The 17,027-nt window shown below is 35.8% G+C and overlaps 2 protein-coding genes across 2 annotated transcripts; one reads left to right on the forward strand and one right to left on the reverse strand.

The window, feature by feature from the left end:
• Nucleotides 1-2,852: 2,852 nt before the first annotated feature.
• Nucleotides 2,853-4,244, reverse strand: LOC121754691. The gene is made up of 5 exons (XM_042150008.1): nt 3,944-4,244; nt 3,716-3,840; nt 3,380-3,476; nt 3,133-3,290; nt 2,853-3,008 (listed from the first exon to the last, which is right to left on the reverse strand). Exons 1-5 carry the CDS (start codon nt 4,242-4,244, stop codon nt 2,853-2,855), a joined length of 837 nt encoding a protein of 278 aa, XP_042005942.1.
• Nucleotides 4,245-13,510: 9,266 nt separating this feature from the next.
• Nucleotides 13,511-16,416, forward strand: LOC121754693 (MLO protein homolog 1-like). Its single transcript, XM_042150009.1, has 14 exons — nt 13,511-13,633; nt 13,714-13,771; nt 13,857-14,104; nt 14,186-14,302; nt 14,411-14,471; nt 14,614-14,699; nt 14,795-14,869; nt 14,973-15,061; nt 15,221-15,270; nt 15,356-15,396; nt 15,508-15,681; nt 15,767-15,802; nt 15,885-16,013; nt 16,099-16,416. The coding sequence occupies exons 1-14, from the start codon at nt 13,511-13,513 to the stop codon at nt 16,414-16,416; spliced, it is 1,605 nt and encodes a 534-aa protein (XP_042005943.1).
• The last annotated feature ends 611 nt before the right edge of the window (nt 16,417-17,027 follow it).

Raw genomic sequence — 17,027 nt, forward strand, 5'->3', positions numbered from 1 at the left:
TTGGCTTCCCCGCCCTCACTAGACGAGTATTGGCCACTAGTGGCGGATTCTATGCTTCGTGCGTTTCGAGCTCGAGTCCTTGGAGGAATCGACACCGCCAGCCCACCTACCAAGATGTTTGACCGCATCCAAAACATCGGGAAATTTGAAATCTTTGCCGGTGTCGGATTTGAAGATTCGCAAAGCCACTCTCAGAATATCGGATCCACTGGCTCCACTTTGGTATTGCTCCGCTTCCCTCTTGTAGATCCCACAAAATCTTTTGACATCTCTGTCGGCTCGCTCAAAATGAGCGCGAAGCATCTTCAGGTTGCGGCGGAAGGCCCCCCCGGCTTATTTGCGTTGTATACGACGGTGACCTTATCCCAAAAAACCTTGCGGTTTTGTTGATTACAGGGGATGGGATCGTTCAACGTACTGATCCAAGCGTCGAACAGAGTCATCGTCTCTGCTTGTGTGTATGGATGACGGTTGCCTTCGTCTCCATCCGGTACCGCCTTCGGAGTGGATTCCTCCGGAATATCCTCCTTAATTTGGGATAATCCATGCGTTTGCGAGCTCCTCAGACCCAAGGGAGGGAAAGGACGATAGTATGCATCAACTGAAAAAGATAGTGCTTGGTACGCCGACGTCGCCGAGTCTCGGGTGCTCGGCGAAGAACCGGAACCGAAAGCACCCAAAACATTGTACATGCCCCCCAATCGGCAAACGCGTTCAAGTCGTAGCCGCAACCCTCGTCGCCGGAGTTTCCGTCACCGGAAATTTTTGCAGAAATTGGAGAGGAAAGAGAGATGGTGTTTGTGAGAGTGTAGTGTTTGTGTGTGGAAAAAATGGTGGGGGAATTGTGTGTAGTGTTATTTATACATGAATGTGGGGGGAGAACGGTAAAAAACGGGCAGAAAAAAACGGTAATTTTTTTTATTTATTATTCAGAATTTTAAAGTGGAGAAATGACAAAGTAAGAGAGAAAAAAATGCAGATAAGAGCGAGATAACCCTAAACCCTAAAATGCGATTGGGTGGCATTCATTTGATAATACGAACGATTGTGTGACATTTTATTGATGATGACGAAATATATCTTAAATTAAAGGATGCAAGCGATTGGGTGGCATTGATTTGATAATATGGACGATTGTGTGACATTTTATTGATGATGTGAACTTCAATTTAAGCCTCAATCAGTCAAAATTGAGCCTTAAATCATAAATTAGAGTCTTAAATCATAAATTGAAGTTCACCTTATCAATTAAATGTAATTCAATCGTCTACATCATCAATTAAATGTCAACACATTCTCCACATCTTTAAAATTAAATTGGAATCAGTCATAGATGTGTAATTGACATCCTAATGTAAGGGCTTGTTCAGTGTTTTAGAAATAGGCAGAAATGAACTCATTTCCATGCATTTATGAGCATTCAGTGTTCAAGTATATATTTTGGAGAGCCTTAGACTAAGGGCCTGTTCAAGTAACATGAAATGAAATCTACCCAATATAATCTGATCCAGATTTCATACTGTTCCATCACCATTTATTCCAAGTGTTTATAGTGTTCAAGTTTCATGAAATGAGTACAGATATGGGCTTTAAACATTTTTTTTGTTTTTTTTGAAATTAGCCCATTTTGCACACTTCCTAATATGCCCTTGGCGTTTTCAGAAGCCCGCCACCCAAATTTCCTACGTGGAAAACCCATCCCATTTCAATTCAAATTTGGGGATAAATAAGGAGCTGCTACTGTCTGCACATTGATAGCAAACAGAGCGATGCAGACGGGATACGAGCACGGGAAAGGTAGTTGTTAAAGACGGGAAAGGTAGTTGTTGAAATCATCTACTTTGTTCATGCGGGACTAATACGTTACCTCATTTTATTTGTAGTTGTTGAAGACGACGATGTGGAAGGTTGCTACTCCCCGGACATCGAGACGTCCGACGATTACATGCCATCGGAGACTGAATCTGAAAAAACTATGGATGACGACTACGTGGACGACAACAAGGCACTAAACATCGACGACTTCCCAACATTCGTCATTTCGCTCACCACGATGCACATCAATCGCAGCATTGAGATCTCATATGGCTTTTGGCAATGCCATATCCCGATGGGGGCAATTAAAGCGGGCGTGCATCTGGTGACCGAGGGGGGAATTTGGTGATGTACACTCAAACACAACTCGAGGAAGATATGGGTGAAGCATGGGTGGGCTCGATTAAAAAACGAGAACAATCTGGTGGAAGGGGTGCGTTGCCATTTCAAGCTCGTTGATGCCCTTGAAGTCCAATTTTACGTGTGGTTTGACCGTCCTTAAGATCGTTGGAAGCAATTGCTTTAGCTATATGCAGTAGTAGTAAGCTTTTTATTATCGTAATGTAGGTGAATATTGCGTTGTGTACGCTCATTTGATCATGGCAAATTTTCAATCTACTTGCTTTAATGTTTGATCATTGGGTTTAATGTAAGGTATTTTGGTGAATGCTTCGTAATTACGTTATGGCTCTGATGCACATTTCATTAAAATTCCTTCTATATAACACCACAATATCCAATATAGAGTTAGCTCCAATATTAATGCACATTTTCCAAAATTCCGTAGGTGATTTCGCATAATAAGTTTGTGCATATGAAATACTATGAAAACTAACCATCCGTTTCCCTAATTTATTACGCAATACATTAACATAAAAATTTATCCATAAGCCTGATTAATGAAGGAGGAATCATAGAGCAACAATCGTTTAACATATGCAATAGCAAATGCAGTGCCATCGTATTACAAGAAGTTCAATTAAAACTAAACGGCATTAACTCAATTCAAGTCATTTCTTTCCAAATGGATGAATCATTCATCTGTTATTCCACATGTTGAGTGCTAGACTATCTCTGAACTGAGTCCAATCGGAAGACGGCTCAACACAGTCAACATACTCCCCACCAACATTATCTTCCTCTGTGTTGGTTGTGTTCATGATTGGGTCTACTTCAAGTTCCACCGGATCCACCTCCATTTCACGTTGAATGAAATTATGGAGTAAGAAACAAGCCATGATTTTTTATAGGATAAAATGAAGCACTCCCTAGAATGCCCCACCGCATTTTCAAAACTCCAAATGCGCGTTCAATCACATTTCGAGCTTTGGTATGCCGCATGTTGAAGATTTCCTTCGGGGTTTGGGGAGCCTCGGTGCCAGGACCCCACTCCTTGAAATGATAGCGTACTGCCTTGAATGGTATGAGGAACCCATTGCTATTTGCATAAGCATTATCGCAAAGGTAATAGCAACCTATAAATTAGAAGGTGGAACGCGATTAATGTTACAGATGTGAAGAGAGCAGCTGAATAGATAAACAATGGGCGTAATTAAAATGGTACCTTGAGGTACTTTTAGCCCACCGGCATGTGAAACTGCATCCCTGAGGACGCGAGAGTCTCCTGCAGAGCCTTCCCAGCCAGGGAGCAAGTACACAAACTACATTTGACGATCACGCATAGCTAGCACATTAGTTGCTATCTGCCCTTTCCTCGTCATATACCGTGGTTTGTCATCATTCGGAACTAAGACACTAATATGGGTGGTGCCGTCCAGCGCATAATTTGGTTAGCAAAAAAACATATATCCAAAGTGGATAAACTTTATTATTTGGTTAGCAAAAAAACATATATCCAAAGTGGATATTACAACAAAATATACCCTTATGCCCGTATTACCTTAAACCACTGCCAACGATGGTCGGTGCAATCATCCGGAACGGGTGCCGGTTTCGCAAGGAGCACATGATAAAGGCTAAGTACAGCAGCAAGTACCTTATGCGCATAATACGATACAGTTCCACCTGAACGCCAAAAAGTAGTCCCAACAACTCGATTCTTCTGATGGTGTGCCAATACAGATACAAATATTGTTGTTTGCTCCTCAACACCAAGGCATTTACCTACTGTCAGCCCCCCTCTCAGAAAGTAAACGACACAACCTACCAAACGTGTTACGGTCCATGCGTAGATTGGATACACAGGTAGAATTTGTGACGTGCAGTAGCCGGTCTAAGTACTTTAACTGTGCAGTGATCTTGTTGAGCACGCTGTGTCGCCGTGCGTGCTCAACAATCTGACGCCTCTCCCGTCTACACCGGGCCCGGATGAAACGATGTAACAATGTTGTGGTTTCTTCACGATAAAGGAGCATAATGTCCTCGAGCAACAAACATAGATGCGCTGATTTGGTGGAGTAAAGACTCATTTTCTGGATTTGTATATTGGCCTTAACTAGATAACAATGTATGAGCAAATTGATGGATTATCAACACAGAAACCAAGTACAAGGACACCCAAGATTAAATTCAACGTCGTCGATGGGAGCAGTTGTATTAACCGACTAAAATTTCAGAGGTAAACAAAGAGGGGCTGAGAAATATACCCCAAACGACGCCATAAGGAGCACGATTTTTGGCAAGAAGAATAAATAGCGAGCAAAATCAAATCACGAAAATTTGGATTAATTTCTGCTTACCTAGGCTTACAGAGGACTAGATCAGGAGCACGATGACGACGTAAAGCCTCTGATTTTGTGACTTTCCTGATTCTTGATCATACGATGTGTCCCAGAAAAAAATCCAAAAATTACGGTGGGTTTTTAAATCTGCTTGCCCATGCGTGTAAATTGCAAGGGATAGCCGACAAGGACATACCTGGGTTGCTTTGGGAAAGTCAGCGCTGAAACTCTTCCGTTCACAACCAAATCAGCCCTGAGCTCCGCCACGGAATCGATTTATGCAGATCTAGGGTTGGGTCGACATTAGTTGAAGGGGGAAAATGAGAGAGCTAGCACGAGGCAAAATGCTACATTGAAATTGAAATGAGAGAGCTAGCACGAGGCAAAATGCTACATTGAAATTTCAGAGGCAAAATGGTAATCTCCCATCCATTACTGGATCCGAATTTCTATGCAGAAATCAAAAAGCACCTCCATCGGCTGAATTGGATTTGGCATATTTCACAATTGAACAGTGCGGGCCCGAAAATTATCAGCGGGCTTCAGTAGGTGAAACCTTGTACCTTGAACAGCCAACAAGTCCAAGAAATAAGCCCATTTCTGGTCATATCATGAAACTTGAACAGTAACAGGCCTGCACTATTCCACTCGGTGTTGGGTTGAAATAAAATATGATGCTTTAGGTGATATTTGAAATTGCATTGGGAAGCATACCCAAAAATGAAATTACTTTTCCTCCATTAGAGCATCTTCAGTGGCCGGCTAGCGAGCGGCTCGCCGATTTTTGGCGCTCGCCGAACGGCTCGCCAAACTATTGCAGTCGGCGAGCGCCAAATCGGCGAGAATTTCGGCGAGGGAACGCCGATTCCCTAGCGCTCGCCGATCGGCTCGCCGCTATTGCAGCCTCCCGATCGGCGAGGAACCGGCGACCTAAATTTTTTTTAAAAATTTTCGAAACACTATATATACGCGATTTGCGCGACATTTTCATTCGAGAATTTAATATTAATGTTTTTTAATTAATGTTTTTTTAAAAATATAATATTATTAGAGAAATTTCCCGTATATGTGTCATAAATTTAATTCCGTATTTTGTATGATTGTTTAATTATTTGTTTTTAGTGCTGATGATGTGGCAAGGCTATGGCTGGGCTATTGCTTGTCCAGTTGCTTGTCCTGCTGATGTGGCAGGAGGAATTTAGTGCTGCTGATGCGGCATGGCTGGGCTATTGCTTGTCCGCTTGTGACATCCCAAACCCGAAACATACATTATGTTGCATATTATCATATTATATTGTCACTGCATATTATGTTATTGTTAATATTATAGATATATTAAGTGGGTATCATCGGAAGAGGATACCTTATTATGCTATATCGTATTTTATAAGTTGATATATTAATAATTGTGTAGTAAATTAAAAGATAAGAATAGTAGAGATTAAATTCTTATACATGCAGCTGTACACATGTTTTCCCGGTGAAATAAATAGGATACGTATGTGGAATTAAAAGCATCAAGTTATATTTTTTTTATTAGCTAATATATATATGGTAGCTTAAATATATTAAATATATAGATAAATACGAGTGCATGAAAATATGTATATGTACACGTGTTGCTTAATACACATCTTTTGTAAATGAGATGACATTTTGGTAGATGTCTATGTATGCATATTTATTAATTTGTGTGTAATACAAAGTAAGAGTTAATAGATAATATTAAAGAAAAAAAATCGAGAGAAGGGAGGAGGGACGAAATTAGAAGGGAAAAACGAAAATTGACAGGGAGAAGAGAATATGGAATCCAGAAAGAAATAAATTCATGGTTGTAGAATGTGAAGAGAGGTGCTCGACTAGATACTATCAATAATCAGGTATGTATAATTTACACTTTTAGTTTTACATGTGTTATGTGGTTGATTGTTATATGTTAAATTGGAGTGAATTATTGGATTATATGGTGTGAAATTGATATGAATATTTGATTGCTGAATTGGACATGTTTGTCTAGATATATTGGATAATTTGATGGAATATGATATGGATATGTAATTGGTGCAAAGAATATGTTTATGATACCGATTATGTGAATCATGTGATTAAAGGGGATCTGTGACAGCCTTGTACTGGATCTGAAATTTTAGAGGGACCTATGAGTCCAATTACAGAGAGGCCTTCGGGTCAAATACAGAGGACCTATGAGTCCAATTACAGAGGGACCTTCGGGTCAAATACAGAGGGACCTTCGGGTCATAGAGGAATCCCAGGCAGATACCAGGCTTGACTGTTACAGAATAATAAACTGAATAGAGTGGCATATGCATATGAATATGAAATGGTTTGTTATTAAATTATGTTATATATTGTTTCTGATTATATGTATTGATAAAAGAATATGCTTGATGTTTGTATCATGTGAGATTAAAGGTGGAAATTTATATATACTGAGTTGTGGCTCATATAAACCGCTAAATTTTTCAGGAATAAGATAGCAGTAAGTTTTGACTGACATGGGTCATAGGAACTCCACGTGTTATCAGGTTCGGCGCCTCACTCATATTGACAACCTTCTCCTCCTCATCATTTTGCATGTAGATAAATGTATAGTATATAGAGTGGTGAGAGGGTTCCACTACAGTGTAGAATGTTTTGAAATATTTACCGGATAAGTGTTGGTTTGAACTTATATAATATGGGTGTTCAATGAATTATACACGTGTATTGATTGCTTGTATGATAAAGGATTTATTTATTAAAAAAGTATACGTCAGAGGGGTTCAGGTGTGACAGGCTAGGTGGTATCAGAGCGGGGATAGAATCCCGTTGGGACATGGCATTCATGAATATCATATGATACATTTCGGTTAGAAGTTTCATTTGCATTTGTATTATCATAAACATGTCTCACTGAGGAGAGAAGGGTCAGCCGCCCTGCATCAACAATTAATTATAGAAACATCTCATATACATATTGCATCATATGGTGATTTCCAGTAAATACATGGACCAATGATGAGTCAAAGAGGTAGAAACATTAAATAGCACCGAAAAATGGAATTGTTGACTTTATGAGACTACTGATCCGACCGAGGCCAAGATATGGTTGAAAAGGATAGAACATGTGTTCAATCGAATGAGTTGTATGTCAGATGAGTGTTTTGATTATACAGTGTCTCTTCTTTGAAGCAATACTTACTATTGGTGAGAAACAGTCCCACAAGCTATTATACAATCTTTGGTACTAAGTTCAGACGATTTTCCTAGAAAATTTAATGATAAATATATGCAAGAAGTGTATTGTGATGATGAAGTAAAGAGAGATTCTGTCTTTAAACAAGAACTATGTTTGTTGTTGATTATGAGCTGGTATTGTTTCAGTATACACGGTTTATCTAGAGTGCGTGGTGCGAGTTAATTCAGTTGAGCTGCCAGCGGATATTGATTCCCTTGTTCATACACAAATTTGATATTATCATGAGTATAGATTGGTTGTCGCTTCATCGAACTAAGGTAGCTTATCATGAAAAAAAATGGTAATATAATCATCGAGACGAGATCAAGTGATATTTAATGGTATCGATAAATTGCAACTTGTCTTATATTAGCTACATCGGCTTTTCGATTTATTCAAAGTGGAGATTTGATTAGCACCTGATCAAGAGACAAACTTCACTATTGAGTTACTACCAGGTACTGCATCTATTTCTATTCATCCTTATCAAATGTCTTGATTAGAGTTTCAAGAGTTAAATAAATAGTTACAAGAGTTGTCAGACAAGAGATATGTATGACTTAATGTTTTACTTTGGAGAACACCAATATTGTTTTTGAAGAAGAAAGACGACACACTGCGGCATTATATACACTATTGGAAGTCGAATCAAGTGACTATGAAGAATAAATATCTATTACCGAGAATAGAAAACTTATTGATCAATTTCAAGGTATGTAACTGTTTTCAAGTACTGGTTTTCAATCAAGATACCATCAGTTGAAGATAACTAAAGAGAATATTGCAGAGACACCATTTTAAACTCAGTACGACCATTATGAGTTTTGGTTATGCCTTTCAAATTAACTATTGCACCTACAATCATTTATGGCATTGATGAACAAAGTCTCTCAACCATTCCTATATCACTTAGTGATTATTTTTATTGACGTACTAGTATATTTCACGAAGTACAGATGATCATGTTAATCACTCGCAGTTAGTATTACAAGTTTTGCGAGATAAACAGCTTATTGCAAGGTTGGGTAAGTGTGAGTCTAGCTAGATCATGTGGTATTATTGGGACACATGGTATCAGGTTGAAGAATAAAAATGGATATACAGAATATTGAAGTATTTGTCAACTGAAAATGATTCTCGATTATGGTTGAATTGATGAAGATGTTATTACGGAAGAGTTCTTCTCTTATATGGAGTGAAGCATGTCAAAACAGTTTTGATTAGTTGAATCATCGATTGACTATGTCACATATATTGACAATTTCCATACGTACATGATCTTATGTTATCTACAGTAATGCTTTGCAACAAGAATTTGGTTATCTTTTGATGCAAAATGGAAAGTTTACTTCTTATGTATCATGACAATCACGAGTATATAGAGTTTCTTATTATGTTCATGATTTGGAATTAGTAGCATTATATTGTTTTGAAGATTTGGCATCATTATTGGTATGGAGGAATTCGTCAAATTCTGGTTGATCACGAGAGTTTGAAATATTTGATGAGTTAGAAGGAGTTGAATATGAGACAGAGACGTTCGATAGATTTTCTTAAAGGTTATGATTACACCATCGAATACCATCTTAAGAAGGTGAATGTTATTACAGATACTTTGAATTACAAGTCAAGCAGAGTGATTACACATATGCAAATAACATCATTATTCAAGTATTATTGGTGGTCGGAGATGAAGAAGAAAGTCGTAGAGTTGTTTCAAGGTGTTTGATATGTCAACAGGTTAAAGCAGAACAGTGTGTACCTACAGGTTTGTTGAAGCCTTTAACTATTCTAGTCTCAAAATGAGAACACATTACCATAAATTCTGGTACAGGGTCACTGATAGCACATTTCTTACCTATAAGATGGCGTTGCTCGTTATATCCCTTAGCCGAAAGGTACGCGAGAGATGTGGTACATTTATGATTTATGTGGTATTCTAGTATCTTATATGTTTGACAGAAATCCGTAATTTACTATCTTCGTTTTGATAAAGTTTTTCGACAACTATGGGGACATGACTAAATTTTAGTAATGTTTTTCACCCTTAGAAAGATGGTAAATCAGAGAGAACTATAAAGACGTTGGAAGAAATGTTTTGTGCTCGTGTTATTGAATTTCAGGGTTCGGGCCTTCAGGGGATGAGTATATTCTGTTGATAAAGTTTGCGTATAGTAACCAGTTTCATTTATGACACTGTATGAGATATTGTATAGTAGAAAATGTAGAAGTTCTATATATAGATTCTAGAAATGTCAGAGATTATTAGAGAAACTGTTCCCAAGATTGACATTATTAAAAGCATATTGAAAGCGACATGGGACTGACAGAAAAGTTATTATGACAAGCATCGAAAATAGATGGAATATGAGATTGGAGATAAAGTTTTCTTGCGAGTCTCACCTTGGAAAGGAGTAATGCGATTTGGACATAAAGGTAAGCTAAGTCCTCGTTATATTGGGTCATATGATATTGTCGAAAGAGTTGGACCGTTAGCGTACAGGTTAGCATTACCTCCAGAGTTAGAGCAGATTCATAATGTTTCCACGTCAGTATGCTTCGACGTTATCGATCTGATCCTTCCCATGTTCTGAAAGATCCTGATATACAGATTTTTGAAATCTAAGTTACATAGAGAAACCAGTTAATATTATAGACCGACAGGTTAAACAATTGCGAAGAAAAGAGATCCCAATGATAAAAGTTATTTGGAAAAATCACGGAGTCGAAGAAGCGACTTGGGAAACTGAAGAAAAAATGAGAAAGAGCTATCCACATCTGTTTACGGGTTAGTGATTTTATTGGATGCATTAACTCATGGGGAAAGCGAATTTTGCGGACAAAATTCTTAAAGAGGGGAAGAATTGTGACATCCCTAACCCGAAACATGCATTATGTTGCATATTATCATATTATATTGTCACTGCATATTATGTTATTGTTAATATTATAGATATATTAAGTGGGTATCATCGGAAGAGGATACCTTATTATGCTATATCGTATTTTATAAGTTGATATATTAATAATTGTGTAGTAAATTAAAAGATAAGAATAGTAGAGATTAAATTCTTATACATTCAGCTGTACACATGTTTTCCCAGTGAAATAAATAGGATATGTATGTGGAATTAAAAGCATCAAGTTATATTTTTTTTTATTAGCTAATATATATATATGGTAGCTTAAATATATTAAATATATAGATAAATACGAGTGCATGAAAATATGTATATGTACACGTGTTGCTTAATACACATCTTTTGTAAATGAGATGACATTTTGGTAGATGTCTATGTATGCATATTTATTAATTAGTGTGCAATACAAAGTAAGAGTTAATAGATAATATTAAAGAAAAAAAATCGAGAGAAGGGAGGAGGGACGAAATTAGAAGGGAAAAACGAAAATTGACAGGGAGAAGAGAATATGGAATCCAGAAAGAAATAAATTCATGGTTGTAGAATGTGAAGAGAGGTGCTCGACTAGATACTATCAATAATCAGGTATGTATAATTTACACTTTTAGTTTTACATGTGTTATGTGGTTGATTGTTATATGTTAAATTGGAGTGAATTATTGGATTATATGGTGTGAAATTGATATGAATATTTGATTGCTGAATTGGACATGTTTGTCTAGATATATTGGATAATTTGATGGAATATGATATGGATATGTAATTGGTGCAAAGAATATGTTTATGATACCGATTATGTGAATCATGTGATTAAAGGGGATCTGTGACAGCCTTGTACTGGATCTGAAATTTTAGAGGGACCTATGAGTCCAATTACAGAGAGGCCTTCGGGTCAATTACAGAGGGACCTTCGGGTCAAATACAGAGGGACCTTCGGGTCATAGAGGAATCCCAGGCAGATACCAGGCTTGACTGTTACAGAATAATAAACTGAATAGAGTGGCATATGCATATGCATATGAATATGAAATGGTTTGTTATTAAATTATGTTATATATTGTTTCTGATTATATGTATTGATAAAAGAATATGCTTGATGTTTGTATCATGTGAGATTAAAGGTGGAAATTTATATATACTGAGTTGTGGCTCATATAAACCGCTAAATTTTTCAGGAATAAGATAGCAGTAAGTTTTGACTGACATGGGTCATAGGAACTCCACGTGTTATCAGGTTCGGCGGCTGACTCATATTGACAACCTTCTCCTCCTCATCATTTTGCATGTAGATAAATGTATAGTATATAGAGTGGTGAGAGGGTTCCACTACTGTGTAGAATGTTTTGAAATAAGTACCGGATAAGTGTTGGTTTGAACTTATATAATATGGGTGTTCAATGAATTATACACGTGTATTGATTTCTTGTATGATAAGGGATTTATTTATTAAAAGAGTATACGTCAGAGGGGTTCAGGTGTGACACCGCTAACCACTGGAGATGCTCTTACCCCTTTCATTTTTCGTTTCCCACTTTCCCATGATTAAGATTAAATTAATGCTACTCCATTTAGGTAAATGTCATCTCATTCCGTAAACACTGAACAGAATAAGCGAACTCACATTTGATTGGCCCAACCTCCTCAATTCTAATTCAGAATTATATCTACTGAACCTATATCAAAAATACTGAACATGCCTTGTTCGATGCCAGGAATCCCTTGTAGTCCTTTATGAATTATCAACATTGTTGTCACCTTCTGAATGATTCTTTCATCTTGTATATAAAACCTTGATGTATTGTTGAAGAAAGTGTGCAATGAAATATTTCCTTCTCATAATATCTTTCTCTTTCCATTTATGGAGTCCTTATCTAAAGCTTTCCCTAATAACACTTTAATTTATTACTCTTGATTTATAAAAACAAATATTCTCTCCGTCAGTTATTAAGAGTCCCGTTGATTTTTTTTTGCACTCGTTTTATAAAAATAATAATAATAAATAGTTAAACTTTCTCTATATTATTCTCTATCTTACTTTATCATTTCTCCATTTTAACTACTTATTATCATTTATATTAACCTTGTTACATATTTGATGCGCGGCAACATTTGAATGGCCAATACATGTTTATCACGTCTATTTTTTAGGGAAAAGATTTATTCAATTGAGTAATAAAAAACAATCGATCTAATTAAGGGAAAGTCTTAATATAAAGATAGAAGATGTATAAAATGTTTAATGTACGCGTGTCGCGGCTTATTGACCGTGAAATCTCTATACTCAATTTACATAAAAAATAATTGCAAATCGCTATGTATGTTTGTTTGAATTACTGCTATTTCTTTGTAAAACACATACAATACGATTTCCCTAGTATTGCAAATTGCAATATACTTATTTTTATTTGAATTACTGCTATTTTAGGAATCATCATAAATGTATTATATAATATAGCACTAAATTTACTTATCCAATGTATATGTTCTGATAAATCTAAGATCATAGCCCTCTATAAAAAAATCAAACAGTACTAAATGTATTATCTAATTGTGATGTTGCAATCAATGTGGACACCAATATTAGTAATTCATTTATTGGACATATCTATGTTTCTTGACAAATTTATGGCTTTTATTTCTATTCTAAAATTTGGACCTATTATCACTCGGCCGGCCGGCCAACATAGTCTTCTTCTCAACTCTTGATTTTCATTTTAAGAAATGAAAAGTGAGTAATGTTCAATTTTTTCGTAACATAGGCAACACAAGAGCGTAAATTACAACCCCATTATTTGACCAAGTCAAATATATGATACATTATAATTGTGATTGACCTTACATGGTTTTATTGATCAATGGCTGCAGGCTCCGGAGACCGGTCTCTCGAAGAAACCTCCACATGGGCCGTTGCGGTCGTATGTGCAGTGTTCGTCGTTATATCCATCGGTATAGAACACTTGATCGAGTCCCTTGAAAAGGTAATTGTGTCAATTTTCTTTCTTATTTGATTTTAATTTTGTTTCAAGATACTCATTTTCTACTTTTTTTTTTGCGACAGTGGTTTAAGAAGCGAGAGAAGAAGGCAATGATTGAAGCCCTCGAAAAGATCAAAGCAGGTTTTGATGATTGAACCTAATGTTTCTATGTTCGTTTCAATTTCGTATTTTATTTCATTTATTTTTTGTGTGTTTGGTTTCCTAGAATTAATGTTGCTCGGGTTTATATCGTTACTTCTGACTGTGGGCACGTCCTACGTGGCAAAAATATGTGTGCCTAAAGACCTCGGAAATAAATGGCTCCCGTGCGACAAAAAGGATACAGATGACCACGACAACGACGGCGATGAAGGGAAAAATGAGCATAGAAGGTTGCTTTCATATGGTGAAGAGATGGTGTGGCGTAGAGCTTTGGTCTCTGGGACTGATCAGTATGATTATTGTGCCAATAAAGTAAGGGACCTAATTATACAAAAAAAAATTTGTTTGAAAGAAAAAAAATATTAATTTAATTATTTTGTGGAATTAAAATAGGGGAAAGTGTCCTTGATATCGTATTCTGGGATTCACCAATTGCACATCTTCATATTTGTGCTGGCAGTTATGCATGTTCTTTACAGTGTAATTCTCATGGTATTAGGCCATGCCAAAGTAAGTTCTTTCATCCTACTATTTTTTAGTATCAAATTTCCTTTGAATAAAATAATAAACAAAATGACAATTGGTGATGATTTTCTTTTTTTTTTTTTTTTATCACAGATGAAGAAGTGGAAGAAGTGGGAACTAGAGACCTCGTCTACGGACTACCAATTTAACAACGGTAAATTTCTGAATTTGGGGGTTATATTAATTGGACGAAAATATGGAGTATATTTGTTTGAATATATATCATTATCATGATGATCATAAAATTGTTGATATAACTAAAATATGATTGTGATTAGTGTTTAATTGAATTTCAGATCCTGATAGATTTAGATTTGCTCATCAAACCTCATTCGTCAGACGTCATTCAGGAATCTACAACACTCCCATTATCAAATGGATAGTAAGATTAATTGTTAATATTATGGTTGTGAAAGTTGTACCATGAATTAATTACTTATGTGCTTTTATTTTAATACTAAATATATTATGTAACAGGTAGCATTTTTCAGGCAATTTTCTGGATCGATATCAAAAGTGGACTACATGACCATTCGCAATGGATTTATTACCGTAAGTTTCCATCCTAATTTATAAATTATCAGTACTCATTGTCTAATTAGAGTTAGTAATTAAACAAATTAAACTGAAGTGCTATATCAAATAATATTGGCAGGCCCATTTTGCACCAAATTCCAAATTTGACTTCCACAAATATATAAAAAGATCAATGGAAGACGACTATAAATCGGTCTTGGGTATAAGGTTGGTATAGTATATGTATTGTACTTTAATTCTAAATTCGAGAATTTTTATGATTTCAAATAATAGATTTGAAATTAAAGACTATAATTTTAATTTCACACATGTTTAATTTCGTGTATTAAATGGATCCTAAAATAGCTGCTTACATGTATTATGCAGCATTCCCTTATGGTTCTCTGCAATTATGTTTTTATTCTTCAACGTCTATAGTAAGTCTTCTCATCATGTATACAAATTCCCTTTGGCATGGTTCTATGCAATTATGTTTTTACTCTGAATAATTTTATTGTGCAGGATGGCACACATTGGCCTGGATTTCCTTGATTCCACTTATAGTAAGTCATTTTTTTTTGTTAGTGTGCGGTTTAACTCTTGCATGTGTAAGTTTTTATTGTGTGTAATTTCAAAAAAATTAGCGAGATATATCTAAGAAATTATGATTTCAGATAATTTTATTAGTTGGGACGAAACTTGAATTGGTGATAGTGGAGATGGCTCAGCAAATCCAAGATCGAACAACCGTAGTAAGAGGAGCTCCACTTGTGGAGCCAAGTAACAACTTCTTTTGGTTTAATCGTCCACAATGGATACTCTTTCTCATACATTTTACCTTATTTCAGGTAAATCATGGGAGTATTTCAATCTCGTAACAAAATATATATATAGACCATCCAATTGTACTTTTAACTACTTTTGTAACTGCAGAATGCATATCAAATGGCCTACTTCTTATGGAAGTGGGTAAGTAATCGAACTATAATTGACTAATACCTCTGATTTTAGTGAAGTTTGTCTAATATAATAAATAACATTTGTATGGCAGTACGAATTCGGAATTACGACATGCTTCCATGAGGCCCTTTTTGTAATTTTGATTAGAGTTTTCTTAGGGTTAGGGCTTCAGATAGTGAGCAGCTACATCACATTCCCACTCTATACCTTGGTCACACAGGTACTTATAGTGATAATATACTAGTTTAATTAATGAACCATATATATATGGTCAATAGTTTGATGATGAATCATTTGATGATCAGATGGGATCAAACATGAAGACGTCGATATTCGAAGAGCAAACATCAAAAGCTCTGAAGAAATGGCACCAAGCCGCGAAGCAACGGAACAAACAACGCAAAGATAATGCTTCTTCTATTAGCATGAGTGGGAATTCTACTCCTATCCATGGCTCATCGCCAATTCATATGTTGCACAACTACAAAGTCAGGTCCAATGCACCTGACGATGTTTTCGACACTGAGCTCTCCGAAATCGACACTTCCAAACACACCGCTCAGCCTCCTCCGCAATCTCATAATATCGATTTTTCATTTGGCAATTCATCTCAATATAATTGACTCTTCGTGATCTATTATATTTCCAATATGAATTTACATATAATCCTTTTATTTTTTCAATTTAATGAAACTTGGGGAGTTTCAAACTTCAATTATTATACTTACTATAATAGTACTAGTATACGTAGTAATGTTGTATTCAGATGGGGTGGGATTTATTCGATTTTTTCAGTTGAATATCTAGCAAGTTATTTGTAATATAGTTAAAAGAAAAATTATGACGACCATTATTATTAGTTAAAGGCGAATAATTTGAAAGAAAGAAACTGGAAAGTGATTGAACGAGACTCAAATAAATTGACTATGATAATATAAAGCTGTGTATATTTTATATTTATTGTCATAATCGAATATTTGAAAAAATCATGTATCATATTTTTGGAATAAGCAACCGGAATAATTATTTGAATCAAAATATTATGAAATGAAACTATGGTAAATGATTTTTCAGTTTTTGTTATAAATGTTAATCGCAATGTATTACTCCTATTCAATAAGATTTTATACTTTATACTACAAAATGATTTTCCCAAATTAGTTTAATCTCAAAAGATACACCTGCCCTTATTGAAACACAAAACCAAGCAAAAATAAATACCACAAAATCTGAA

The sequence above is a fragment of the Salvia splendens genome, chromosome 11 (genome assembly GCF_004379255.2).
Source record: "Salvia splendens isolate huo1 chromosome 11, SspV2, whole genome shotgun sequence".
NCBI lineage: Eukaryota > Viridiplantae > Streptophyta > Magnoliopsida > Lamiales > Lamiaceae > Salvia > Salvia splendens.

Excerpts from the sequence above, each read along its gene's own strand:
- LOC121754691 (XM_042150008.1), bottom strand. The coding sequence starts at position 4,244 with ATGAGTCTTTACTCCACCAAATCAGCGCATCTATGTTTGTTGCTCGAG. Across the intron at positions 3,841-3,943 it reads TTCTGAGAGGGGGGCTGACA|GTGGAACTGTATCGTATTAT; the intron begins GTAGGTAAATGC and ends TTTGGCGTTCAG. Across the intron at positions 3,009-3,132 it reads GGCATACCAAAGCTCGAAAT|GTGGATCCGGTGGAACTTGA; the intron begins GTGATTGAACGC and ends CGTGAAATGGAG.
- LOC121754693 (XM_042150009.1), top strand. The coding sequence starts at position 13,511 with ATGGCTGCAGGCTCCGGAGACCGGTCTCTCGAAGAAACCTCCACATGG. Across the intron at positions 13,634-13,713 it reads TGATCGAGTCCCTTGAAAAG|TGGTTTAAGAAGCGAGAGAA; the intron begins GTAATTGTGTCA and ends TTTTTGCGACAG. Across the intron at positions 14,303-14,410 it reads TGGTATTAGGCCATGCCAAA|ATGAAGAAGTGGAAGAAGTG; the intron begins GTAAGTTCTTTC and ends TTTTTATCACAG.